General features: G+C 39.4%; 1 protein-coding gene across 4 annotated transcripts in view; it reads left to right on the forward strand.

Moving 5' to 3' along the window:
• Nucleotides 1–24,700, forward strand: part of ZNF532 (zinc finger protein 532) — an 88,972-nt gene extending 64,272 nt beyond the window's left edge. For all 4 annotated transcript variants that reach the window (XM_038403733.2, XM_038403737.2, XM_038403736.2 and 1 more), the window contains 6 exons: nucleotides 7,253–7,415; nucleotides 11,628–11,906; nucleotides 18,386–18,498; nucleotides 20,628–20,775; nucleotides 22,639–23,667; nucleotides 23,880–24,700. In XM_038403733.2, the coding sequence (XP_038259661.1) occupies nucleotides 7,253–7,415; nucleotides 11,628–11,906; nucleotides 18,386–18,498; nucleotides 20,628–20,775; nucleotides 22,639–23,133 (1,198 nt within the window). In that variant the 3' untranslated portion in view covers nucleotides 23,134–23,667; nucleotides 23,880–24,700. The remainder of the gene's footprint in view (nucleotides 1–7,252; nucleotides 7,416–11,627; nucleotides 11,907–18,385; nucleotides 18,499–20,627; nucleotides 20,776–22,638; nucleotides 23,668–23,879) is intronic.
• The last annotated feature ends 2,735 nt before the right edge of the window (nucleotides 24,701–27,435 follow it).

Consider the following 27,435-nt stretch of genomic DNA (forward strand, 5'->3'; position numbering starts at 1 on the left):
CACACCTTCTAGAATGTGCTTTAGTTAATATAGCTTTTCCATTTAGTGTAGCTTAATAATCATTAATATTCCTCAGCACTGTTATTGCACTTTTCTCCTTCATAATGCTTGCCTGACAAACCAGAAAAGATAAGGATAGTGTTTGGTAAATGCTTAAGTATTGCAGAGCAGTTGACTCCAGAGAGCTTGTTTCTTTCAGTCACTTTTGCTCGCAGGGCTGTAAATAGTCACTTTTGGCAGTCTCAGAAATACTAGGTAGTCTCAGTTCATTGGTCTCATGCTGTTCTGTCAGGGAAGAATTGTCTATGGCCTAAAGTTCTCCCAGGTAGGCCATTTCATGACAAGATGTGTTTTTTCTCCAGGAGATGTTGTCCCCCATCAGTCTTTTCTACCTGGCTTGTCTTCACTACTAGCCACAACCTTTGGGAGTGCTGAGCTAGGCTTGCACCTTCACAAGACCCACATGTCATCAAGAAAAAGAGAATTCCAACTGCAGTTAAGTGAGAGAGGCCCACCATTAAACATTCTCCAACCTGGCCTGCCAAGGTCAAGGCAGATGCACCTTGGTCTGTCTCTGCATGTGCCTTTTTTGATGTATAACAACTCCTCTGTTAAATGGGGAAGCATTATTTCCAGTTTACTACAGAGGGACTTAGAGAGAGATTAAGTGATTTACCCAAGGTCTGTGGGAGAGTTAGGATTTGAGCCTCAGGATCCTGTTTTTAGAAATATGAGGGTAAACTCCAGCTGAACTCAGTGGAATCTATATACCTCCTAAATCCCAACCCAGTGCCTTTGCCACAAAGCTGTCATTCCTCTCCCTGCTTTCTCAATTGTTAGGTACAGGTAGGGTATTAAAATATTGAAGAATTCTGCTCTATCTTGCCGCTCTGAAATGCAGAGAGCATGACTCTATATTTCAATATCTTGCATGCTCAAAAAAATCTCAAGGCAGCAGAGTAAAAGAACAGTGTAGCATCCATCATTATGTCTAATTTTAAGCCTTTTAAACTTGACACTGTCCTGTTTAATATTCCAAAGTATATTTTTATTCTTCAGATTGTTCAAACCCATATTGAAGCAGAATTGAAACTAATGTATGGGCTCTGACCCTGAATTCCCATGTTTCCGTTGTCGCAAATTATGTTCCTTTTTAGCAAGATGGCATCTCTGACAGTAGGCTCAGAAATGCCAGCATGTAATTCAGAAACTTTTAGATTGCTGTGCTGAACACTAAGGAAACAGTTTTTAGTTATGTGATTTTTTTTTTTGTATTAGTAGTAGTAGCAAAAGCCAGTGTGACAGAGTGCTAAGCAAGAACAGCTGATCCCTCACTCTGGTCATAGCAGCTCCAATCAAATAATGCAGAATGGGGCTGGTTAAACAGAGCTGTGCCTAATTTGTGGTGGAGGAGAGCTGGAAGGCTAATTAATCTATTAGGCACAGGAAGGAAGTACGGGGGGAAAGCAGGTAATAGGGAGAAGAGAGAGATTGCCCTTCCCTGCTTGGTATAGGAGTTGGGGGCTCCATAGGACTGTTGAAGCAGAGCTGTATATAGTATGAAGGTATTGGGAACCCACATTGTAAATAAACTACACAGGATGTTTGACTAGCACAAGGGTCTCTGAGCAGTTTGTAAGCCTGAGTAGAGGCTGGAGCCAGAGGGCCCTCTCACAGTCAGCAAAAAAACCCTAAGATCAGAAATTACAAATGAATGTTTCACATTGAAAGAATTCAAAAGATATCTTGAATTAATCTTGACCGTATTGACCTGTATCAGGTCATGTTCACAGGTTAATTCTTTTGAGCTGGCTCCCCTATTTGTGGATATGAAATGACATGCTTTTTCTGAGTATGAACTAGTGTATCATTAGAGCCATATGCAGAAGGAGGAACATGCATTTTTGTGGAATATATTTGTAGAGCCCTGTGCAGATACAAAATTTGTATCTGCATTCGATATCCGATCTGCAAACATGGTTCGCGGATATAAAGTGGGTCTCACAGATTTGCAGAGCTCTAGATATAAAATTTGGATCCATGTCTATCTGTGATCCATAAATACAGTTTGTGGATATAAAGCAGATATCCGCAGATTTGCAGGGCTCTATACATTTGTATTATAGCAAATTATTTTAAGAATTAACAGTTGGATTTTCTTAAAGTTCTAAGCTTTTTTTCCCCTAAACGGACCCTTCACAAACACCTGCAGATACGTTATCACTAAGGCTGTTTTAATCACGGGTATTTTTAGCAAAAGTCATGGATGGGTCATGGGCAGTAAACAAAAATTCACCGCCTGTGACCTGTCCATGACTAGTACTAAACACCCCGAACTAAATCTTGGGGGGAGGGGTCTGCCCAGGGCTGCCATGGGTGCTGGAGGGGGGCAGCCTGGGGGCACGCAGCCTGGAAGCTCTGCTGGTGCTGGGGTAGGGAGGGAATTGGCAAGGCTAGCAGGCTCCCTACCTGGCTCCGCACCTCCCCGGAAGTGGCGACATCCCCTTCCCTCAGTTCCTAGGTGGAAGCGCGGCCAACCGGCTTTGCCGCTACCGTTGTTCGGGAACTGTGGCCTGCAATTCCTCTGGGAGTTGTGTGTGCTCAGCACCGCAGAAAATAAGGTGTGATGGATGGACTGGGTCAGGAAGGATTTATAGGTCTGTCCTGAAGACAAGGGCTGGAGCCACCCCTGAAACACCTGTCCCGGAATGAATGAAGGACCCTCCTCTGGCTCAGGGGAAACAGGCTTCAGGCCTGGGCTCTCCTGACACAGGGTTTTTGTGTGTCAGAGGGAAAGTTTGATAGGCAAGGGCCTGTCCAAACTGAAATAGGAACACTGGGAGCAGCCCAGCCTGGACAGAAGGCTTGAAGTGGACTTACAGATAGTTGCCTTATTGTTCCTCTGCTTGTTACAAAAGTGAAATCTTAGGATGGAGGTGAGTTTAGAACCTATGCAGGGATGTGCACCATGTTTGCAGCTGTGGCAGTCACCTGCTCATACAGTCTGTTTTCTTTGCAGGAACTAATGGAGATAGAGCATTAAGTAAGACACTGTATGCCCTTGGCATTTAGTGGAATTGCATGATTTATAATTGTATTACTAATGTCTGTTTATCAGAACAGATGCAGCAAATAAGATATGATTTCACTTCTTAAATTTAATTTTAACCTGTTTTATGAAAAACCACATTAGGTAGAATGGCTTTCAATAGGTACAAATGAGATTATTTTAATATGGGGAGAAGGAAGGCTTTTTCAATTTTAATTCTACACACATACACACACACCAGTCTCATCAGGGATAGTTTAATTTATTTTATGGGCTAAAGAAGCTCCTCTGTGACGTTTTCTTTGTAGCTAGTCTGAGCTCTTAGGAGTAGCAGTAAGATTTTTTTTATTGGTAATCTCCTTTTAAAGCTTGGAGAAATTAATATGTATGGAACCAATTTATTAATAACATTAGACTGTTGGTACACAATATAGGACATTATTGCACAATTATCATGTATATAGACATATAAATTATTGGAAGGAGAAATGCCATGTCCTAGTAGAGACACCTTTAAAATTACTAATTGTCTTTTAATGTGATATTAAGGTACCTATAGATTCCATGTTTACGTGTTCTAAGGAAAATTTTAAATTTTCTATTGGCCAGATTTTCACAGATTGAAATAAGTGCATTTCTCACATACAGTTGTTGGTGCATAATATTTGTAAGGAAATAGTTAGCATGTGCATGCATATTCACTGACCTCAACTAGATTACTCATGAGCTTTAACTAAGGCATGTGTTTCAGTATTTTGTTGAACTGGGGCTACAGTAATTTAAGTCCTGATTGAGCATAGCCCTTAAACACATGCTTTAGTACTTTGTTTGATCAGGGCCTTAACTAGACACTTTTGGTATTGACTCACATTATTTGTTTGATTCACAAATGTATATGCTCAGTTGTATATACCTAACTTTGAAAATGCGTCTGAAAGAAATATTTTGTAATGAATTGGATCCATGTGTCTACCATGATACAGCATACCATACAGAATATCTGTATCAATTTAAATTAGTAGAGTTTATTCTGAAAATAGATGACTTGGGAATTTGGACACCTATCAAGAAGATTTTGAACTTCTGCGAAAGCAGAGCATCTTTAACTGAACTTAAATGTTTATTTAAAATGTGAATATTAAGAATCTGATATTTTTAAAGAGGTGTAATATTCTCAGTAGCAGATTTATTTTCTCCTATCAATATTAGCTGGTTTTGCTAATGAGCACTGTGTTGCTCCATTACACATGAAGTGATTACTCAAAGATTAATTTACTTTAAATACAATGAAAAGATCAGAAAGCAAAGCAAATTAAAAAGTACTAACATAATATTCCACCATTTGACAATATATATAATCCTGTAGTCGCAAATTTATAGATTGGGGCCTGAAACAGCTTCCACTCAAGTCACTGGCTATGGAACTGTTCAGGGAAAGCCCCTGGCGGGCCGGACCGGTTTGTTTACCTGCCGCGTCCGCAGGTTCAGCCAATCGCGGCTCCCACTGGCCGCAGTTCGCTGCTCCAGGCCAATGGGGGCTGCGGGAAGCGGTGCCGGCCAAGCGACGTGCTGGCTGCCCTTCCCGCAGCCCCCATTGGCCTGGAGCGGCGAACCACGGCCAGCGGGAGCCACGATCGGCCGAACCTGCAGACATGGCAGGTAAACAAACTGGTCCAGCCCGCCAGGGGCTTTCCCTGAACAAGCAGCGGACCGGCTTTGAGAACTACTACCCTAGATGACCTAATAGATTTTTCTGATTTATAATGTACACGATTTTATTTGAAATACATGTTTATAGTCGGAGTAAGGATATTAACTCTGAGTTCTTGCCACTTCTGCCATTTTCTCACTCAAAATGTATGGAATCAGAATGATGTCATTTTATTCCCTTCTTAGTTTCTAGCAGTGTAATCAAGTAGTTAGTGATGGGTATCAGGAGTCAGGATTCTAATGTTCTGTCTAGTGTGCTGCCATGGGTGACAATCGTTTGGAGGCTCAGTGCCGTGGTGTATAACCTTGTTCAAGTCTCTTAACCTTCCTGTGCCTCAGTTTCAAAACCTGGTTATAATTATTAATTAGCTTTGTAAAACCACTTTATCAGAGATGGGTCACATCACAAAATATGGATATCTGATACATGCCATCTATTATTGATGGAAATACACGTCTTCTTTACAAAATGTATGAATAAATGAAAATTACAAATACTCTTGCTAGTGAGTTGCTCTTTATATTCTCACATTAAAATGAAGAATGCTGTGAATAAAATATTACAATTTTAAACTGCTTTTCGCTATTGCATTTCTGCTGAGCTAGGCCATCACCTATAAAGTATAGAGCTACACAGCAGCTCCCGGTGTGCCAAACGGTGGAGGGTGAACACATTGCCATGTGAATCCTTGGGTTCTCCCCATTCCCTATGGATGCATTATGGGCACAGGTGCTACTGCATCCTTAAGACTTAAGTGATGCGCATGGAACATGTCCAAAAGAGCTCCGTGGCCGGGGAAAGATTCCTTTGCTCTGCATCTCTCCAGTATTCTGCTCAGGTGCTCTGACTGGGCAGTGAGTTGAGATTTCCCTTTAACAGAGTTAGCTCTTCCAGTAGTTTAGGGACAAAATACAACCAGTACCAGTAAGATTCAACTGAATATTAACATTGGAAAATTATTATTAACATTTTAAAAGTAAATTTTAGAAGCGTTGATGATGAAAAAATGTCAGGGGACTCTAGATACTTACACTTTTCTATAAAGTGGCTGCTACTGCCACTGTCAGTGGATACTAGATTAGTTCTGATTAAATATGGCAATTCCTACGCTGCTTTGTTATTTTTCCCTTTCAAATGCCATTTTCTTTCTATCCTTTTTCTAAAGAAAAATTACAACAGTTCTGAAGAAATAAATGGAATTACATGGGATTTATAAACAGATGAAAAAGAGGATAAATTTTGGACCTACCAATCTTGACAGTCCTTTTTTATGTAAAAATTAAAATAATTTCTTATAGAGCCAAACATGTAAAACAAACAAACAAAAAAATCATGAAAAGAAAACAGTGCATAACATTCCATGTTGTTTGCAGAATCACTGGCAAAATGCAACCAACCTCAAACCATTATTATGTAGTATTCGTTCTTTCACTTAGACCAAAGGGTTACCCTCTCTGTGAACTGACTTGATCTCTCCATTTCATTAGCACATCCTAGTTTCATTTTGGTTTATTACTTATTGGTAGGGAGCTTGACAGAGTTAGAAATTCTGCTGAAATGATACCCATTTCAAGATTAATTCATAATTTTTCCTTAATTTTAAGAAGCATTTTTATGCTGTCATTTTAACTCACTTTCAGAGACTGCTGTTACAATGTCCTTTACTAATTCAGCCTGTTTTGGTCCTTATTAATTACTATTTTAGATTCTTCACTATTCTTCTTATAAAGTCTGGATGAATTTATGCAATAGTTAATTATTATAACACGCTTTTGTTGCTAGTTAACATCTTTATGAGAATATTGTAATACAGGAAGGAAGCTGATTCACTTGCTATTAAAATTACACAATTGGCTTTTGCTTTTCCAGGAGTCCTGCATCAGCAGTACTAGAAGCTGTACTTTGGTCATTTCTGTACAATGCTTTGAAATAGGTAGCTGATGAAAAATTTAAATTGCCAAATAGAAAGGTTGCCTTCCAGTGAAATTTTAGCTTCAGAGAGACTGAAGGGATTGGACTAATAGTTTAAGAAATTGAGAAGAGTCATCTAAGCCAAAAGTGAACCCTACTTTAAACATGTTAACATTTTTGATCAAATCCCCTTCAAATTTGTGCCTTTGCATTCCAAAGTCAGGTAGATCAACAGCCCTTTTGTTATAAATGTGAATTAGAGATCTAAAGATATATACGTTGGGAAAACCTTGTCAGAAGCATTTACTGTTTTTATATATAACAGTTATAAATAGGTGTAAATGTGCCATTGATTTTGGATTTTAATACTGTTTTTCTTGAGTGCTGCTTTACTTTCCATTTTGAGGATTATTCTTGAATTAGTTGTATCATTTTCATTTTTGATTTTCCACAACAGACCAATATGTTCATATATACATACATTTGATCTCACCTGTGATGAGAAGAAATTTAACAGTGATTCCTGCTGATAAATGATCAGGATGACTGACTTTTATTTAATGAACTTCTTCTGTTTTTAGAATAATATATAAATGTTCCATGTGTGACACTGTGTTTACTCTGCAACCCTTGCTGTATCGCCACTTTGATCAACACATTGAAAACCAGAAGGTGTCTGTTTTCAAGTGTCCGGACTGTTCTCTTTTATATGCACAGAAGCAACTTATGATGGATCATATCAAGGTGTGTGGGCATCTCCTTTCATTTAAATTCTTGTACAGCATTTGTCACATTTAAAGCATTACACGAAATCATCTCAGAAAAGCACAAAATTATGAGAAAACTATAGAAACTAATAGGTGGTAGTTATTCCTAAAGAGTAATTTGCAGTTAATATCTCTGCGCAGTTACAATATAGATTCTATATGTTCTAGGCACTAACTAGATTTCTCTGTCTGAATGTTAGTATTTTATATATGCCAGTAAGTGTGTGGTACTGCATGTAAGATGATACATTATAAAAATACTGGTTACAATGAGATTTATGGACCCAATCCTGCTAAGTGTTGGCATCTCCTACAGTGTGAGCTAAATATCATCAGCTCTTGTTGAAGTCCGTTGGGAGTTGATGGTGCTCAGCTCATTACAGAATCAAGCTTTCTGTACTCAGAACTCACTGATAAGAGAAGCATTGTGCTACTTGTATGGATGCAGAAATATATATACCCTTAGAAGGTAAAATAAAACAAAATATCTCATAACTGTATTTTCATAATAAGATGATTTATTGGAGAACTCTGGCTATTATCCTTCCAACCTGTGTTATTAAGAGACAATAACTCCCCCGCACACACACACCCAGCTGCAACTTGTTAGCCATTTATTTTAAATATATTGCTTTACCTTATTTTTAAAGTACTGGAGGCCTTAGCAACTGTTAGATTCCTTAAACCACAAGGGTGTGATTCATCATTGTCCTGTACCTTGTGTCATCATTTATGCCATTGTAAAGTGGTGTGAACCAGAATAGTGGCATTTGACATCCACTTTGCATTTTCTTTACACTGACATAAATGACTTAACATGGTGCAGGGCAATGGAGAATCAGACTCATAGTCTTTGCTGAAATCAGCAAGTTGAATTTCAGCTTGAGCTATGGCTCTTACTACCTGAGAAGTAGTTGAAATTTGTGCTGAAGGCAAGAACAGCAATTCTGAGAAACCAACTCTTTTAAAAACACACAATATACCCTAAAGTTCTTTCTCATCTACACCCAGTAGGGGAGGAGACTAGAAATTATTTTTTCTTTAAATTCCTGTTTTTTCTGCTGAGAATATGGTGCCATAAGCAACTGGATCCCATTATGGCAATTGTATTCCAGAAAAACTGGTTTCAAATATTGTACCAGACCGGGCCTTCTGCTGCATTGTCTGCCTTCTGTCTTCGAGTTATGTATCTGCTCTTAGTTCAGAGTGACTTTATCCTATAGTTGAAAATGAGGGAAAATAGCATGTTTGTCAAATGTATGGGATGACAAAAGATGTTCTGAGAAGTGAGGACAAGGTATTTTCAGTGTTCTTAACCTCTGTTAGCTCCCATTGTAAGTCCTGTGACATATTTTCTGTGAGGATTTATTTCATAATCTTGTTGCATTTTGCCAGATACTTTAATTATTATTATCCCGCCGTGATGTTAGTCCTTTACTTGCCTTCTTATCTAACTCTTGCATCATTTTCTTGCTCCACCATCAAGCAAGGGAATATACTTCCCGTAGCAACTTACTGAGAGCATCCCCTTTGTGATGTGTACAGCTTCTTCAGTTCTAAACAGGAATAAATAGTGGCATATACACACATATACATATATAGTTATATATGTATTGTTGCTATAATATATATGTATTGTTTCAGTATTTGAAACCAGTATTTAAAAACAATTGATTTTAAAGCAAAGGTGGAGTTGACAGCTACACCTATAGTTAAGATTGCCTAACTCTTTCCATTATAAGGCCCTGTTTTTAGTTGCTTATCACTTTGCTATGTTTTTACTGTTTGGGCTGAAATTTGTCTGCTTCAGGCTGATTTTTAATTTAATTGAAAACGATTTAGCCATTCTTGAGAACAACATTGGGGAATAATATGTTGTTTTGTTCACATAAAAAATTCTTACAGCCATTTCATTGAGGGTGGGGTTCTCTGGAAAAAATAATGTGTGATCATGTAATTAAAGACTGTATCATAATGGATACAAACAAGAGGGCTGAATTAAGGTTGCCTGGCAGCCTTTTAAGTGCTTGACTTTGCAATTTTAATGTTCTTTTAATGTAGTTTTTTTTGGTACGTAAAGAATATGGTATGTAACGAATAAAACATTTGACTCTGAAAGCTAACATTGTCTTAAGTTAAAAATGTGCAGAATACTTCAAAATGAGCAACCATTTTTACACCTTCCCTCCACACCCCAGAAATTCTTTTTTTTTTCCCCATCATCTTTCATAGAGTTTTTGTCAACTTGTAGTGGGAATAGATTTCATTATATTAGCTAGTGGTTTATTTAGACATGCTAAAAAAAGAGTTAACCTTTCTTCTTTTTGGATGTCAAATGGGTGAAGTGAAAGCACCTTATCTTTTTAGTCACAGTTTTTTAATGAAACGTTTTGGTTTTGAAAGTAAATGGCATTAATTTCTGTAGAGACCACTTAAACAGAAAGATAGTTCTGTTCCACAGCATAGCTGAAAGAAAAGGAGTACTTGTGGCACCTTAGAGACTAACAAATTTATTAGAGCATAAGCTTTCGTGAACTACAGCTCACTTCATCGGATGCATTTGGTGGAAAAAACAGAGGAGAGATTTATATACACACACAGAGAACATGAAACAATGGGTTTATCATACACACTGTAAGGAGAGTGATCACTTAAGATAAGCCATCACCAGCAGCAGGGGGGGGGGAAGGAGGAAAACCTTTCATGGTGACAAGCAAGGTAGGCTAATTCCAGCAGTTAACAAGAATATCAGAGGAACGGTGGGGGGGGGGGGAGAAATACCATGGGGAAATAGTTTTACTTTGTGTAATGACTCATCCATTCCCAGTCTCTATTCAAGCCTAAGTTAATTGTATCCAGTTTGCAAATTAATTCCAATTCAGCAGTCTCTCGTTGGAGTCTGTTTTTGAAGCTTTTTTGTTGAAGGATAGCCACTCTTAGGTCTGTAATCGAGTGACCAGAGAGATTGAAGTGTTCTCCAACTGGTTTTTGAATGTTATAATTCTTGACGTCTGATTTGTGTCCATTCATTCTTTTACGTAGAGACTGTCCAGTTTGGCCAATGTACATGGCAGAGGGGCATTGCTGGCACATGATGGCATATATCACATTGGTAGATGCGCAGGTGAACGAGCCTCTGATAGTGTGGCTGATGTGATTAGGCCCTATGATGGTATCCCCTGAATAGATATGTGGACAGAGTTGGCAACGGGCTTTGTTGCAAGGATAGGTTCCTGGGTTAGTGGTTCTGTTGTGTGGTGTGTGGTTGCTGGTGAGTATTTGCTTCAGATTGGGGGGCTGTCTGTAAGCAAGGACTGGCCTGTCTCCCAAGATCTGTGAGAGTGATGGGTCGTCCTTCAGGATAGGTTGTAGATCCTTGATGATGCTTTGGAGAGGTTTTAGTTGGGGGCTGAAGGTGATGGCTAGTGGCGTTCTGTTCTTTTCTTTGTTGGGCCTGTCCTGTAGTAGGTTACAGACTTAAGAGTGGCTATCCTTCAACAAAAAAGCTTCAAAAACAGACTCCAACGAGAGACTGCTGAATTGGAATTAATTTGCAAACTGGATACAATTAACTTAGGCTTGAATAGAGACTGGGAATGGATGAGTCATTACACAAAGTAAAACTATTTCCCCATGGTATTTCTCCCCCCCACCCCACCCCCCACTGTTCCTCTGATATTCTTGTTAATGCTGGAATTAGCCTACCTTGCTTGTCACCATGAAAGGTTTTCCTCCTTTCCCCCCCCCCCCCCCCCCGCTGCTGGTGATGGCTTATCTTAAGTGATCACTCTCCTTACAGTGTGTATGATAAACCCATTGTTTCATGTTCTCTGTGTGTGTATATAAATCTCTCCTCTGTTTTTTCCACCAAATGCATCCGATGAAGTGAGCTGTAGTTCACGAAAGCTTATGCTCTAATAAATTTGTTAGTCTCTAAGGTGCCACAAGTACTCCTTTTCTTTTTGCGAATACAGACTAACACGGCTGCTACTCTGAAACAGCATAGCTGAGTATGACATTTGCGAAGTACCTGGCAAATAGTCCATGGGAATCATCTGTTTATCCTACAAAGAAGAGCCTGATACTGAGATAGTTTGACTTTGCTTTATATCCCAGTATCAGATCATTTTTTACATTTTAGCCACACCAACAGCAAACTTGTGTAACATTTTTATTTTTTATATTTTAGTCTATGCATGGAACATTGAAAAGTGTCGAGGGGCCACCAAACTTGGGTATAAATTTGCTCCTGAGCACTAAACCCACAACTCAAAACTCAGCCAGTCACAACAAAGAGGATTCAAAATCCATCAATGGAACAGAAAAGCTGGAGAAGAAATCTCCTTCTCCTGTAAAGAAAGCAGAGCCCAAAAAAGTAACCAACCCTGGATGGACGTGCTGGGAATGCGATCGACTCTTCACTCAGAGAGATGTGTACATATCCCACATGAGGAAAGAGCATGGAAAGGTAAATTACTGTAGCTTCCAAATTAAATGAATTAATGCTAAAATAGCAACAGGTTTTTTTTTTCAAATTCAATAGACCTTTATAAATAGAGGGATAATGTTTCTGATTATTTCATTTTTGTGCTCTTATTTTTTTCTTCCCTGTTCTCATATCCATTTCCTTTCATGTTGCTTAGCTTTTTAAATTGCTACTGAAAGACTCTCATCGCCCTCAGTTAATTGTAGGGTTATTTAGTCAATACCAAAGGTTGTTCAAGAACAGATGGAATGACTGAAAAAAGTTCCTATGAAATTTTTCTGAGTCAGCTAAACTAATTTCTGATTCTCTTTCCATTCCCCTCACAATTCTTTAACAGTTTGGTTCCAGAGGACATAATTTTTTTTTGTTTTTGTTTGTCCAGATGACTGTGGTTGTTGTAAATTACAGACTTATGTTACATGTTGCATTCATCATGCTTCTTTGACTGCCTTGTCTAGATCTAATAACCTTTAGAGCTAGTCAAAAAAATAGGAAAAAATCCACCAAAAAAAAACCATTTTTCTTCTTCGAGTAGCATCTCTATGGGTGCTCCTCTTCAGGTGCCCATGCACCTCTTGAGCCTTTGATCAGAGATTTTCCGTTAGCAGTGTCCATTTGGCCTGAACATTCTCCGAATACTTCCTCATGCCAGACACCGAAAATATACAGGGATGTGTGGTTGAACCCCTGTCAGTTATTTCTCAACCACCTTGGCCTGAGATAGAGCCTCAGAGGGTCCGCCTTGAACACGCCTCTGTTATCTTGTATGCAGTTTTTTCCTATCATTGTTTGTTTAGTTAATATAGGTTAGTTATTAGTGATAGTTTTAGTTAGAGATATGTAATGGGAGGATTGTTCCTCTCCTTCCCCTCTGGGAGCCTTATTCTCCAGGCAGGGCATGCCTGGCTCACCAAGTTTTATACTCTGCCAAAAGGCTCTACCTGTTAGTGACAGCCACTCTAAGTGTGTCCATTGCTTGGGTGAGTGCCATATCTCCCAGAAGTGAAGCTTCTGCCTGGCTTTCAAATCCAGGTTAAGGAAGGAAAAGGAAATCAAACTCAGACTGTTGTGGATGGAACGCTCCCTTTGACAGCTTTTGAATCAGGCTAGAAAAACCTTCCATACATCTGTCTCTGGACAGATCCAGCTCTCCTTCAATCTCCGCAAACACTTCCCCTTAGAAAAGGGAAGATTTTGGAGGCTTCAGCTAAGGTTTCTAAAAAGAGGAGTGCAGACTCTCATCTTAAAAAGCCAGCTCCAAAAAAGACCAGGTCTCCTTCAAGATCTACGGTCTCCAAAGCCTCAACCTCTTGGCTTAGTACTGTTGAGTTGAAGGACTCCTCCTCTAGTACTGGTGGAGCTGGAAAGTCCCAGAGCTTGAAGGAGAAACATGGCTCTGACCGGGCCACAGCACAAGGAGAGTATGCATAAGCATTCCAAACTGACACCATTGGGCTCAGCCCTCCATCAGTACCTACCCATTCAGCACCCTCGGAACCAAGCAAGCAATGGCTCCAAACACCATTGATGCCTACATTGTTAGGGCCCTCCTCCACCATAAGCTTTGGCTACTGCATCCTCAGTACCGTGTCGGTACCATTCCCCTACTTGGTACCACAAGAGTCCAGAGTCCCCGCTTTCTACAACCCTAAATTAATCTCTAAATCTACTGCTTTATGTAATCCCATTATGGAAATTAACTAATACTAAGTGTAAACAAAGCAGTTTTTAAAAAAGAAAATCTCACAAAGTGGTACTAACTGGTTTTTCCAGGGGCAATAAAAAACATGATTTACCTGGTAAAAACTACCTCTGGTAAATACCATGCCATTCCTTCCACCCCAACCTGAGACCTCAACCTGGTACTCAGTTAACTTATGAGACCTCCATTTGAACCAATAGCAACCTGTTCACTGCTCCATTTATCTGTGAAGGAAGCCTTTTTAATAGCCATCTTGTCAGCCTGTATGATCAGAGAGATTGGAGCCTTGATGGCAGATCACCCCTTTATGGTGTTCAAGCATAAAGTATATTTATGTCCACACCCTAAATTTTTACCTATGGGTACTGTTGGAATTCCACCTTAACTAATCCGTTCATCTACCAGTGTTTATTCCAAAACTGCATAGCTCTTTGCAGATGACCTGTTCTCATGTATTGGATGTTAGGAGGGGGTTGGGTTTGTATTTAGATAGGACCAAACAATTTAGAAATGTCATCTAGATTGTTCATCTCCTTCACAGATAGTCTCTGTGCACAGATCATGGATCTATCAAGATGAATATCTGGGTGTATTATCACTAGTTTTGGTACTGCGGACATTCACCCCCTGGAAAGGGTGATAACGCATTCTACCAGATCACAAGCAACATCCACAACATTACTTAAGAATGTGTCAGTATCTGCGGTATGAGGGCTGCAACATAGGCTTCATTATATACATTTTCTGAACATTACATTTTGATCCATGCTGCTAGATCTGACGTGGCACTTGGTAATGAAGTACTGTCTTCAGTTCTGGACTCAATTCCAAAACTTCCTCTTCCCTCTGGGAGTACTGCTCGGAAGTCACTTGAAGTAAAGCACCCCTAGGGGCACTGCTTAAGGAAAAAAAAAGATTACTCATCTTGTGTGGTAACTACTGTTTTTCAAGATGTATCCTCCATGGGTGCTCCACTACCCGCCCTCCTTCCCCTCTGCTTTGGACTGTTCTCTATGGAACATGTGGGTGGAGAAGGAACTGAGGGCAGTTTGCCTGCACGTCCCTATATAGCCTCAGTGTCCAACACAATGAGATATAGGGAGCATGTGCGGGCTGAACAGACACAGTTAATGGAAAATCTCTGATCAAGGGCTCAAGAGATGCATACACACATGAAGTGGATCATCCATAGGGACGTACTTTTCGAAGATCCACAATTACTGCACAAGTGCACAATCTCTTCTTCTTCAAAGTTACCAACATTTTCTGACTTGTTCTACTGACATTTCAAACACTGGAACAGTTTGTAACAGACATTTACAAAAGAAACAAAATATGCTAGACAAATGTTTCCTTTTTCCCCCGTTGTGGAAATTCCTGAAAAGTATAATGGCCTGCAGTGCAGGTGGACATTACTCTATGTTGCACTAGTCTCAGGTTCATATCTCATGACCAAAGAGGGCTAGATATAAGACCTTTTTTATGGAAATATATATATGGAATTTTCCATCTGTGTATTTGGAAAAGGAAAGAATTCTAGCTTCGCAACGAGACATGTCCCTTCCTTCTAAGTCTAGCAGTCCTAAGATATAAAATGATGATAATATTATGTATAGAAAACTATTTTAGGTAGTTTTTACAGATTTCTAAAATCTGTAGGACTTGTTGAAAAATTCCAAAATACAAAATTTTAATGACTTTTTTTTTCAAAATGTCAGCACAGAAAAAAGACTAAATTTTTGTGAAACAATGAAAATGAATTTCCCATTTTTCAAAAATTTATTTGTTGTTTTTCTCTCCCAGGGAGGCCTGGGATTCATGGATACTAATGAAGCCTGGCTTTACAGGTGTAGGGTATGAAAAATGTACCAATAAAAACAATTAAATTCTCCAAAAAAAAGCTTTTTTTCCTCTGAAATAAGCTGAGTAAAGAGAATACTTGGGGGTGTAATGTGGTATAACGTTTTTGGATGGCCCCTATAACACACTTGTGGCTTCATCATGAGAAGTGGTCATCCATAGTTCTTGCCAAAGTTTAAAGTATACCACCAGGCATTTATATATTCTAAAAATGTGGTTTCAGACTGTCTTCAGCTCATGTCCCTCCAAATGTCTTTTCTTTTAGAAACATGTACAAAGGATTTATACCCTGAAGAAGCATGGTACTTAAGAAACATACGAACGGCCATGCTGGTCTGACCAATGGTCCATCTAGCCTAGTATCCTGTCTTCCAGCAATGGCCAGTGCCAGCTTCTTCAGGCAGAATGAACAGAACAGGGCAATTATGGAGTGCTTAACTGTAAGCTTGTGAGTAGTCCCATAAGCTTCAGTGGGGCTCCTTACATGCTTACTTGGTTTAATTTTTTTTTCAACTGGCCTAAGGAGTCACTATTTTAAAGATTAAATATAAAATGGAAGTTGGGGTCAGAAAGGACTGTGTCTGTAAAATCTTCTAATTATGATTAACCCCATTTGATATATTTTCCCCATTATCTGTCAGAGGTCCTGCAGTCATTCCTAAGCAGTGTAACCATTAGGGAGGATGTGTACATCAACTAACAATCTGGCATTCAAAACTATTGAGATGAAATAACTGTCCCTAAAATCGTCTTCAGTTCTTCTTAATTCTGTCAGCACGATCAATCTGGAAACATTCCCTTTTGTCTTCAGCCTGTTGTATCGTTAGGTTGGGCAGATCTGGAGAGGTGCTCTGCATTCAAGACATGTATCTCCTGTGATATTGAAATGCCCATCTGAGATCAACATATGGGCTTAAGAGTTGTTTAAAAATTGGCATTTATGTAGGGGCTATTTGGCTTCAAGGGATAGGAATGAGTGAAGCAAAAAACTGAATGTCATCCTCCTGGAAAAGTCCTTGCTGCTCATTCCTTTGAATCTGTTGGATAGGAATAGATGGATTCACTTCTGGAGTCCCATTCCCAAGCATTGATCCAAGAACTCGGCTCAGAAGTCCCAAATGGAATACTGGGAGACTCTGATTTACCTGGCCAGTGCCCATGAAAAAAAGAGGAAGGAGATGAAGTTTGAGTCACTTTGGAGGAAAGGCGTGTTCTCTATCAGAAAAGGAAGACATGATCCTAGATATCAGATATTTCTTCTTCTAGGCACCAGGCAGACTCTGGATCAGACTACATCTCTTTGCCATCCTCTCACTTGAACCTGAATGGCAAGTATAAGCCATCCTCAAATCAAAGCACTTCAGCTCAGTGTCTGAGTGATCTGGATTTCCTTCTATGGGCACAGCGCTCCTAGCTAGGGTCCAACCCAGTTCTTTCAGATCTGTTGCATATTCAGACCCAAAGAGTCCTTGGATCTGACAGTCTCCTAGTTGGGAGGGGATACTTTGAGTGAACCTGGAGCCTGGTTCTAATTAACTCAGTTGAAGGATCATCTAAGTCAAAGTGATCTACATTAGATCTGTCAGCTTTCTTTTGTCTTTTTCTTTCAATCCTCTGTTCCAGGTCTTTGATCGAACTGGTCTAGGGAGTCACTGTTTTGAAGCAGAAAGATGTAGTTCAGGGTTTAGAAAATCCACTTGCCTGGAAGCAAGAAAACTTTCACTGGTGACTGTGGGGGACTGACTTATCAATTTCTGAAGTGTTTAAGCTGTCAATACGATTAAATTATGGCTGCGACGATAAACTTCTAATTGTAAACCTTCTAGTCTCCTGAATGTGCAATGAGTGTGCAGTGTCTTTGCTGCAAGCTCAAGGTGTTAGACCTGCTGTTTAAGGGACTGACTTGCTGAGTTCTTGGGTTGGTTATATGCTAAATCAGTTATAGGGGACATTAACAATGGCTTGTTCTTTGAGCTTTTGCAGCTTGGAAGAAGTGGGAAGAAGTGCTCTTCAGATACTAGAGACCCTCTGGCCACTCTCATTAGGAGTACCATCACTAGAGATGATTCCATTAATCTTTCTCTTTTAGAGAAACTCAACACAGTTGAGGGCTTCTATGCTGGCACCTGCAGCTGCATCTATTTCAAGCAAGTACAATTTTGAAAAAAATCTCCTGAGAGCTCAGAATGAACTGACATAAATTGTTCTGCTTCTTTCCTTCCTTTTTGGGATTGTTTTTCCCACCTCCTTCCACATGGTCATCTATAATATAAAACCATTAGATCCTCGAAATTATGAAGAAGGCTTATGTCCTACAATGGAGTGCCATGCTATACCCCAACTTTCCGCATGCCTTTTCAGGAATCTTTCCTATGAGTCGAAGTTGTGAGATGAAATCACCATCCTTCAAATTTGGCAAAGCAGTGCTTCAGTCTATTTTCAATTAGGTATCCCTCACCTTTCCTCCTGCAGTTGTCTGCTCCTTGCTAATCTACCAGAGTGACGATCTGAAGAGGCAATTTGGCAATGGAGAAAGGGTTATTTAATAGTAACTGGAGTTATCTGAAAACATTGCCTATGTAAATTCAAACTGATCCTCCCTTTTCCCCCCTCCATCTTTGGTGGCAGAGAAGAACTGAAAAGAGGGCAAGGGCAGCTCTTTTTTTTCACAACAATTTACAATGCTGGTAGGTGTGTGCATGCCTCTTAATGGTCACACAGTTTAGAAACTGTTCTGGGACCAGTGACTCCTACAATGTTGTCCTAGAGAGGTAGTGTCCTCGAAGAATAAAAGATCTTGGTAAGTAACCTTACTTTGTTATTTTTAAAAGATTGAAAATATATACTGCCTTTGATTACCTTGCTAGTTAATATTTTCTTCTTTTTCCCTTCTTTAAAGCAAATGAAGAAACATCCTTGTCGACAATGTGACAAATCTTTCAGTTCATCCCATAGTCTATGTCGCCACAATCGTATCAAACACAAAGGCATTAGGAAAGTTTATACCTGCTCGTAAGTTCTACTTTTAATGTTCTTTAAGATCAATGGAGACAAAGGTAAAGAGAAAAGTAGAGGCTGTTGTCAGTTTATCTGCACTTCTTGTTTATGCAAAACCAAACATCTGATTAATTCAGTTAGATCAGTTAATTTATGATATGAATGCATGGATCAACTCTGAATTTGAATGACAACCAGAGTATTTGGGCTGTCCCACTTATGTATAATACAGCACAGTGGTTCTCAACCAGAGGTCTTCCAGGGGGTACATCAACTTATCTAGATATTTGCCTAGTTTTATCACAGGCTACATAAAAACCACTAGCGAAGTCAGGTACAAACTAAAATTTCATACAGACAATGACTTGTTTATACTGCTCTATATACTATACACAGAAATGTAAGTACAATATTTATATTCCAATTGATTTATTTTATAATTATATGGTAAAAATGAGAAAGTAAGCAATTTTTCAGTAATAGTGTGTTGTGACACTTTTGTATTTTTTATGTCAGATTTTGTAAGCAAGTTGTTTTTAAGTGAGGTGAAATTTGAGACATGCAAGACAAATCAGACTTCTGAAAGGGGTACAGTAGTCTGGAAAGGTTGAGAACCACTGATCTAGCATATTGCTTTATGGACTTAAAATAATGAGCATAGTAATGGGTATGTCACATCTTTGCTTATTGGGCAGGATCTGCCATACTCTAAACCCATTTCAGGCTGATTTCAACTGATCTGTTAAGTAGTATCCAGTTGCATTAGTCACTCATTATGTAATCTGGTTGGCCACTGTTCCATTTGTTCCATTCATCATCTGATGAGCATCAAGAGCTCCTATTTTGACTTGCATTGCCTTTAAAAGAAAACATACACTTCTGGAGCGATCAATCCAGCGGGGGTCAATTTATTGCATCTAGTGAAGTTGCGATAAATCAACCGCTGAGCACTCTCCCATCAACTCCAGTACTTCACCAGAGCAAGAAGCGTAGGCGGAGTTGATGGGGGAGCGTCAGCAGTCGACCTATCACAGTGAAGACACCGCGGTAAGTAGCTCTAAGTACGTCGACTTCAGCTATGCTATTTTCGTAGCTGAAGTTCCGTAATTTAGACAGACTTCACTCACTCCCCCTCCTTCCCCAGTGTAGACCAGGCCTAAGTGTATATGTTCATTTTAATGTCAGAATCATCTCTTTGTATCATAAAAAATATTGTCCTTTTTGAATTAGCAATGTAATTATCATAGAAAATGTTAGTTCCCGAAAAGAGAGATATTTTGAAAGAGAATATTGGTGTATATCTCTTTCCCCTGTTCTCTTCTGGGCACACCCCTTCCAGGAACCATTGAAAACATCCCCATCCCCAACCCAGACATCAGTTGGGATATGTTATATAATATCCAAGGTCACCTGGGAGGCCTTCAAAGCCTCACAATCACCTCCAGCTGAGGGTGCAAGCCAGATGGGGAGATAAAGACTGCTCTCTTGACCAACCTGGATGCATGCCAAGTGAAGTGGAAAGGGAGCTAAGAAGGGATGCTTGATTCAAAGTGGGAGGTGAATCAGGCCCAGAGACTTAGAAGAATCCAGGGGTGAGGTCAGATTGAGAAGTTTCTGCAGTGCCTAGCTCAATAGGTCTATAAATAAGACTCCTAGGCACTAGCAAAACAAATAATAATAATAATGATATTTGGAATCCAAATTCAGACTGTAGGGGAGATGTTTGCTGCCCAGGTAAAGCTTTGTTTGGGGAGGGGAGATATAGAATGGGTGTGTCTAATTTTACCCATTGGTGATGTGAACAAAAGAGTAGAGGGGGAAGGAGCTCAGATACTTCAGTTTTCACTTTGTCTCCCAGTATGTCAGCTTCTAGGATGTTACAACCAAGATATCCACAGCGAGAGAGAGAGGGAGAGGTTAATTTGCTCAAATATTTTTAACTAATAGTGTATTTGGTAATTTTGTTTACTTTTTAATACTTATGTATACAAACTTTGTTAGAAAAATATTGTTTTCTTTAACAAATTGCATTGGTGCCTGGATATAATGCATTACTTCATATCTGTCTTTTTTATTTTTTAAAGATTGTTTATAAAAAAAGGTAAATATTTGACCATATGTATGTCTGCTTTGCACTTATACAGGCACTGCCCGGATTCAAGACGCACTTTTACTAAACGGCTGATGTTAGAAAAACATATTCAGTTGATGCATGGCATTAAAGACCCTGATGTGAAAGAAATGACAGAATCAACCAATATAGAAGAAAGTGAAGTAAAAGAAGACACAAAGGTAAACACTTCAGTTGTACCTCTTTCAACAATGAATGTTTTGGTCCCTTCTTGTTTGTGTGAAGTTAGACCTTTTTATAGATACATAGATTTTAGCGCCAAAAGGGACCATGATGATTGTCTAATCTGATCTCCTGTAAAACATAGGCCTGCATCAGGTCGGTAGCTTGTGATTGAACTAAGACATGTTTATTAGAAAGACATCTAGCCTTGACCTAAAGACTTCAAGTGAGAGAATTCAGCCTCTCTCTTGATGAGTTGTTTCAATAGCACCTTTTTAAAGGTGCTCTGTTGGAAGTTTTGCAAACCAAAATCCTTTATCAACTAAACAGCTACAGCTTAGATAGAAGCTATGTTTGTTGGCAAACTGGCACCACCAAACTCATATCACATAGTAATACTACCAATTTAGGCTTAGTTTAAAGTTGTAACTTAAAGGAATCCATAGAATAAGGCAGTCCTCCTGCAGTGCCGGATGAGTGAGTGGTGTTGACTAACACTGAACAATCCTCCTTGGCCAGAGGAATACTGATCCAAAAACAGAGCTTGGAATGTTCATGGTATATATTAAGTATCTTGGTTTTATTGAGACAGGCCTCGTTTTCCATTTGATGCCTGGGAATTTCTTTCAGGACACCTGGACTATTCCCATTTTTTTTCCATTACATCAATCAAATATTTGAATTTTTTTATCAACATTTATTTCCATATTAAGTAAAATGTTGTCTGGGTTTACCAGAAATAAATGGTAGAGTGGAATTAGTGTTCAGTGTGATGAAGAATGGTAGGAGTGAAGAGAAAACTAAATGGCTAGAGGGTGCTATCAGAGTTGTTGAGTTGCCCATGGTGAATGTTAATGACACTTGTTCAGTGTTTTATGATCAACTCATTCTGTACACTAAGAAATATACACGTCTTTGAGTCAGAGGCTGATAGTGGTGACACCAGCACACATTTTTTAAAAAGGGAATTTATGTGTGACTGTTTCATTACCCTAAAAAATGGCACGTTTCAAAGTAGCAGCCGTGTTAGTCTGTATTCGCAAAAAGAAAAGGAGGACTTGTGGCACTTTAGAGACTAACAAATTTATTTGAGCATAAGCTTTTGTGAGCTACAGCTCACTTCATTGGACGCGATGAAGTGAGCTGTGCTCACGAAATCATATGCTCAAATAAATTTGTTAGTCTCTAAGGTGCCACAAGTACTCCTTTTCTTTTTACCCTAAAAAATGTTGCCATGAAATTGTCCCCGCTTTCTAAAAACATTTTTGAAAATAGGGTCATGTTAGGTATATAGTCTTGAAATATAACGTGGATTCTCTGAGCCAAACAGGTAAATGAAGGATTTTTGAAAAATATGCCTCTTGAGCAATAAAATGAAGAAACAGATTGGTAGTAGATTAGTAATCAAAAATTGTACTCAGTGATTCATCTTTCTCCAGTATCTCCTTTTGGCCACAAACAATCAGGAGGTGATCTACAGTCGTCATCGTCATGCATGGAATAAAATCAAATCCAGTTAAGATTGAGATTTCTGAGTAAGCACTAAAGTGCTGATAGAAAGATATCCTAAATATGTCCATCATTACTGTATCATTGAATATTATATTTTAAAACAGTAATACTGGAAAACATTTATTAATGTTCGTACAATGCACCAAATGCTGTTACTTAGCTAGCAAAATCAATCTCTTGTACAATATTAAGGAACTGATTCTTGTTAACATAGATGGTTGTTTCTATTATTTCAGAGATTGGATTTAGCAGGGGGTTATTTGAACATGCCCATGGAAGGTTTTTAAGTCCACAAGTGGTGAATATTCATGAGAAGAACTGTGTATTTATAACACAGTCTTGTTTTTTAGGTTCCCAGTCCAAAGCGTAAGTTGGAAGAACCTGTACTGGAATTCAGGCCTCCCAGAGGAGCAATCACGCAGCCATTGAAGAAGTTGAAGATAAATGTTTTTAAAGTCCACAAATGTGCTGTGTGTGGCTTTACAACAGAAAATCTTCTTCAATTTCATGAACATATCCCGCAGCACAAATCTGATGGCTCTTCGTATCAGTGCAGGGAATGTGGCCTCTGCTATACCTCTCATGTATCTCTCTCCAGGCATCTCTTCATTGTACATAAGCTGAAGGAGCCTCAGCCAGTATCGAAACAGAACGGGTCTGGGGAGGATAATCAACAAGAAAATAAACCCAATCATGAAGATGAATCATCTGACAACATGGTATCAGACCGAAAATGCAAAGTATGTGCAAAAACATTTGAAACTGAAGCGGCCTTAAATACTCATATGAGAACACATGGCATGGCCTTCATTAAATCTAAAAGACTGAGTTCAGCTGAAAAGTGATCAGATATTTGAGAAGCAAAAATCTGTCTCCACATTGGAATATAAATGACATTTTTGTTACAGAAAGTTCTCCGTATAATAGTGTTAACAGTACAGTTTAGGCTGTTGCAATATATTCTACATAAATGTATCCTCTTCACCTCATTGTCTATATGCTCAATAAGCATTAAAACAGTATTTGAGTTGAAAAGAGTTTGTATATATTTAAACTAACAATTTTTATACTCTTTGTTACGTGTTTGTATTGCTATTTAGTGGAAAATCAGTTTTTTGTTTTGTTTGTTTTGTAGTAAGTTTCTTTAAAACAGAGTTCTTAATACAGGGTCAGTTCCTTCGGTTCTGTTAAACTGTTTTATATATGAAATGCTTCTGAAAGAAAGTTTAGTTAATGAAACTGCACCAGAAAGCAGTGCTTTTATGTATAGGGAAGATTTTGAAAATCAATGGGACTTGTGCTTCTAAATCTTTCAGGTTTTGAAAATCTTTCCCTAAGGAATAGTCACTGCATCTATAAAGAATACAGTGTTTAGGCAGGTTTCAGAGTAGCAGCCGTGTTAGTCTGTATTCGCAAAAAGAAAAGGAGTACTTGTGGCACCTTAGAGACTAACAAATTTATTAGAGCATAAGCTTTCATGAGCTACAGCTCACCGATGAAGTGAGCTGTAGCTCACGAAAGCTTATGCTCTAATAAATTTGTTAGTCTCTAAGGTGCCACAAGTACTCCTTTTCTTTTAGTGTTTAGGCAGTAACACCAGAAATACCAGGTGTTTACTATTCAGGGTGCATACTCCTTAGAACGTCATTGCACTTTTGAAAAAATGTTACTGCACAACTGGGCATCGCTACATAATTTGTTTAGGCCCTGCAAGGAGATCTTTAAGGTCACACAAAGTTAAAATTGTTACAGAAAGGCTGGGCTGCTGTGGATTAAACAAATAAGATGTAATTAGATAAATACATTTTATAATTATGGTGGGGTTTGTCATATAATTTATTTAACATTATATAGAAACGAGTACACAGCATTGTGTATTTTCCTTTCTTCTGGCTCTTGAAAGAAAATAGTTTAATTTCTTGGCTGTGTGAGTTGGTATTTCCCAGCTCAGTATGCTAATGCCAAATGTTCTGGTGCTCAGTGTTCTGTCCAACCACAACTGTCAAGAAGGTAATACACCAGCCTATTTAAATAAAAGTTGGCCTTTCAACATTAGCACAGACCATCTGAAACTAGTTCAGTCATTTCAGAAAGTATACCTAATATTACTGGTTACGCATTCTTGAAGTACAGAAAAGGTACCATACTGTCCCTTTCATATATAGTTCTCTGTGAGAGTTATATTTTTGTTTGTTTGCTTTTGCATTTTATACCTTGTATGTATCCCTAAACAAATTTTGTACCTTTTTTAAAAAAAATTGTGTATATATAGATATCCGCATGATATACTGTAGTAATTGTTCGGTTCCTTAAAAGTCTTGCTGCTGTCAAATGTTACTATACACTATGTCCATTATAACTGTATTAAGTACATTTCATATGTAAATAAATGTGGCACATTTTGCCCCTAAAGATTTGTGAGATTCTGTTATTTATCATTAAATTCTAACAACATTAGAAACCTGAGCTTCTATGTAAAAATTCCTCTTGCCACTCTGTGTTGTATATCAGAAACTTTAACTCTACCTTTTCTCTCCATCCATGTTCTTAATTTGGTTGATTAGTAGATGCTTGTTATCCCCTTTATACACTACTCAAGTATTAGGTGGTTATGCAGTACTTCTGTATGCTAAAGCTTATAGCTGAAGTTGCAGGTTCCTGGTATGTTTTTGTCAGTTATGTGCACTGGCTATCATTTCCCTTTTGTTAAGTGTATACCTCTTTAACACTTGTTTGTTGATGAGCACTGTCAACTGTACAGCAAATAAGTTATCACTATGCAGCAATGGTGTTTTGTATACAGTGAACAGATAATAAAGGTTAAATTTGCACAGGTATTATTAATACTTTTTGTTGTCTGTTCCCTTTCCATTATTGTACACCTACAAAGGAGAAACCCTGAACTAATGGTTTTATGTCACTACATACAGGGCAAAAAACTGCCAAGTTAGTAGTGACTCCAAGTTTTTAGGTAGGCTATGTGAAATGAATTTGGTGGTCACAGTCCAGTTTCCAAGTGTGCGTGTGTCAAAGAATCTGCCACAAATTGTCCCATTAGGGATTTCATTTGCCAATCTATTAAGTGGGTGGAACTCAGATATTTGGTAATGGGCATTAGTCAAAACCCCAGGTTGGCAGAACTGTCATTCCTTGGTAGTAAGTTCAGCAGAGGTTTAATGGGAGACAGGGATTGAACAAGCTCCTAATTCCTAGAAGCATTTCTTCTAGATTTGGGTTTATAGACATTGGTAGGACAGCATATGGAAATACAACCTGTCACTGTCAATAACATACCTGCTATTTAAATAAATAGGACGATTTTCGATTTTCCATAAGCCCTGAATAATTGTGTGTGTGTGTGTGTGTATATATATATATACACACACACACACACACATACCTCTTTTAAGAAGAGAGAGAATGAATACCATAATAGCTGCCCCACCATCCCATCTCTATGTATCATCCTACTCCTCAAAACAGTTCTCCAGCTCTTTCTCTTTTTTTTCTTTTCCCTTCCATCGCCAAGAAGAAGGAAGAAGGCTAGAAAAGTGGCCAGCCTTTTTCAGGTGGAAATATGCTAGATGACATTCTATTAAGAGCATTCTTAGCACAAGCTAAGTGTGTTTGTGTGGGGGTGGTGGGGCGGCTCCTTACTGACAGGAAAATACCTCCATCTCAGGATGGTTACCTACACCAAAGCAGAGAAAGCTTTCATAGGACATACAGTCCCCGTGGGTAGACCTCCAGGATGTTCTGTTCCTCAAGTGCAGTTTCATGGAGGTGTTTCCTGTGGTGATCATGGCCACCTTCTGCAGTCTTGATCCACCAAGCCAGGCTATTCTTAAGTCTTCTAGTCACTTATCCTGAGAAAATGGCATCATCTCTCTTCTCCATCAGATATATTTCCTTCCCCAGTCAAACATGCAATCCTACAATAGGCCCATGATGCAAAAGCACTCCCTGGCACATTGGAAAGTTGGCACCTGTAGCTCCAGCCCTGGAGTCGGTGCCTATACAAGGAGCCCCATATTAACCTCTGAAGAGCCACAGGTTGGCCACCCCAGTCTAATGCATAAATGTGCTAGAGAGAAATATCCAGAACGCTTCCATTACTGTTGTTAGTACTATTAGCTATACCACATATAAGCATGGTCTGAATGAACTCTCCCTTGACATCTAGAGATGAGCTGGGGGACAAGACTTCAGGAACCAATCGGGGTGGGGAGGACACCGGGTCAGGGTGGGGGGCTCCAGGGACTGCTCAGGGGAAGGGGGCATGAGGCCAGGGTGAGGGAGAAATTGGGACCACTCGGTGGGGGGCATGAGGCTGGTGTGTGGTGGTTGGGGGCAGGGAGGGGGAAGGGCTGTGCCACACTCACTGCCCCGGCACAAGGGGATGCTGCAGGACTCCATCAGGCACTTACCAGCCGGGTTGCCTGGTCCCCACAAGTCACAACTCCATGGCCCAGCTGTCTCCACGGCAAGTGGAAAAAAATTTGAATTAGGGCCCCTACAGCGCTGCCCTCTTATTGGTCTGCAGAGTGAGCATATGACACATCATCACTCCCTGATTGGAGGGGCAGGTTGTAGTGGAGACACATTAGGCTCCCCGAGGGGTGGAGACGTCCCCCTCAAACATCGCCGCTACCACCCCCCATCCCTGCCAGTGGGGCTGCAGCTGCACAAGCCACTGCCCGGGAACATGACATGGCATTGGCAGTGGGGCCAAGAAAGAGATTCTTTAAATAGGCCATATGGACATTGGGTACGGAAAACTGCCATTCCTGATAGTGTTTTAGTCTTGTTTGTCACCAGTGTCTGAATGCACTTCTTCTGTGTGATGTCACATCCATGGTGATTATATGCATATTTGTTTTGTATTTGTGATTATATGCATATTTGTTAAAATATAAGCTGCTAAAAAAATTTGCCTCGCTACACTCCACAACTTACATTTTTCAGTCTTGGCTACTTTGCTGTGGTCCCATCCCTTTTGCGCCCCTGGATTTGGTTCCCAAAATATGGTCACCTTACTGTAAACATACATTTTAAAAGAGTCCAAAGGCCCTGGATCCTCGGGGCTTTTGTCTCCGTTTACCTCCCTTGTCCCTCCAAGGGGGGGTTAATAGTCTTTCAGAGGCAAT

The sequence above is a fragment of the Dermochelys coriacea genome, chromosome 5, assembly GCF_009764565.3.
Source record: "Dermochelys coriacea isolate rDerCor1 chromosome 5, rDerCor1.pri.v4, whole genome shotgun sequence".
NCBI lineage: Eukaryota > Metazoa > Chordata > Testudines > Dermochelyidae > Dermochelys > Dermochelys coriacea.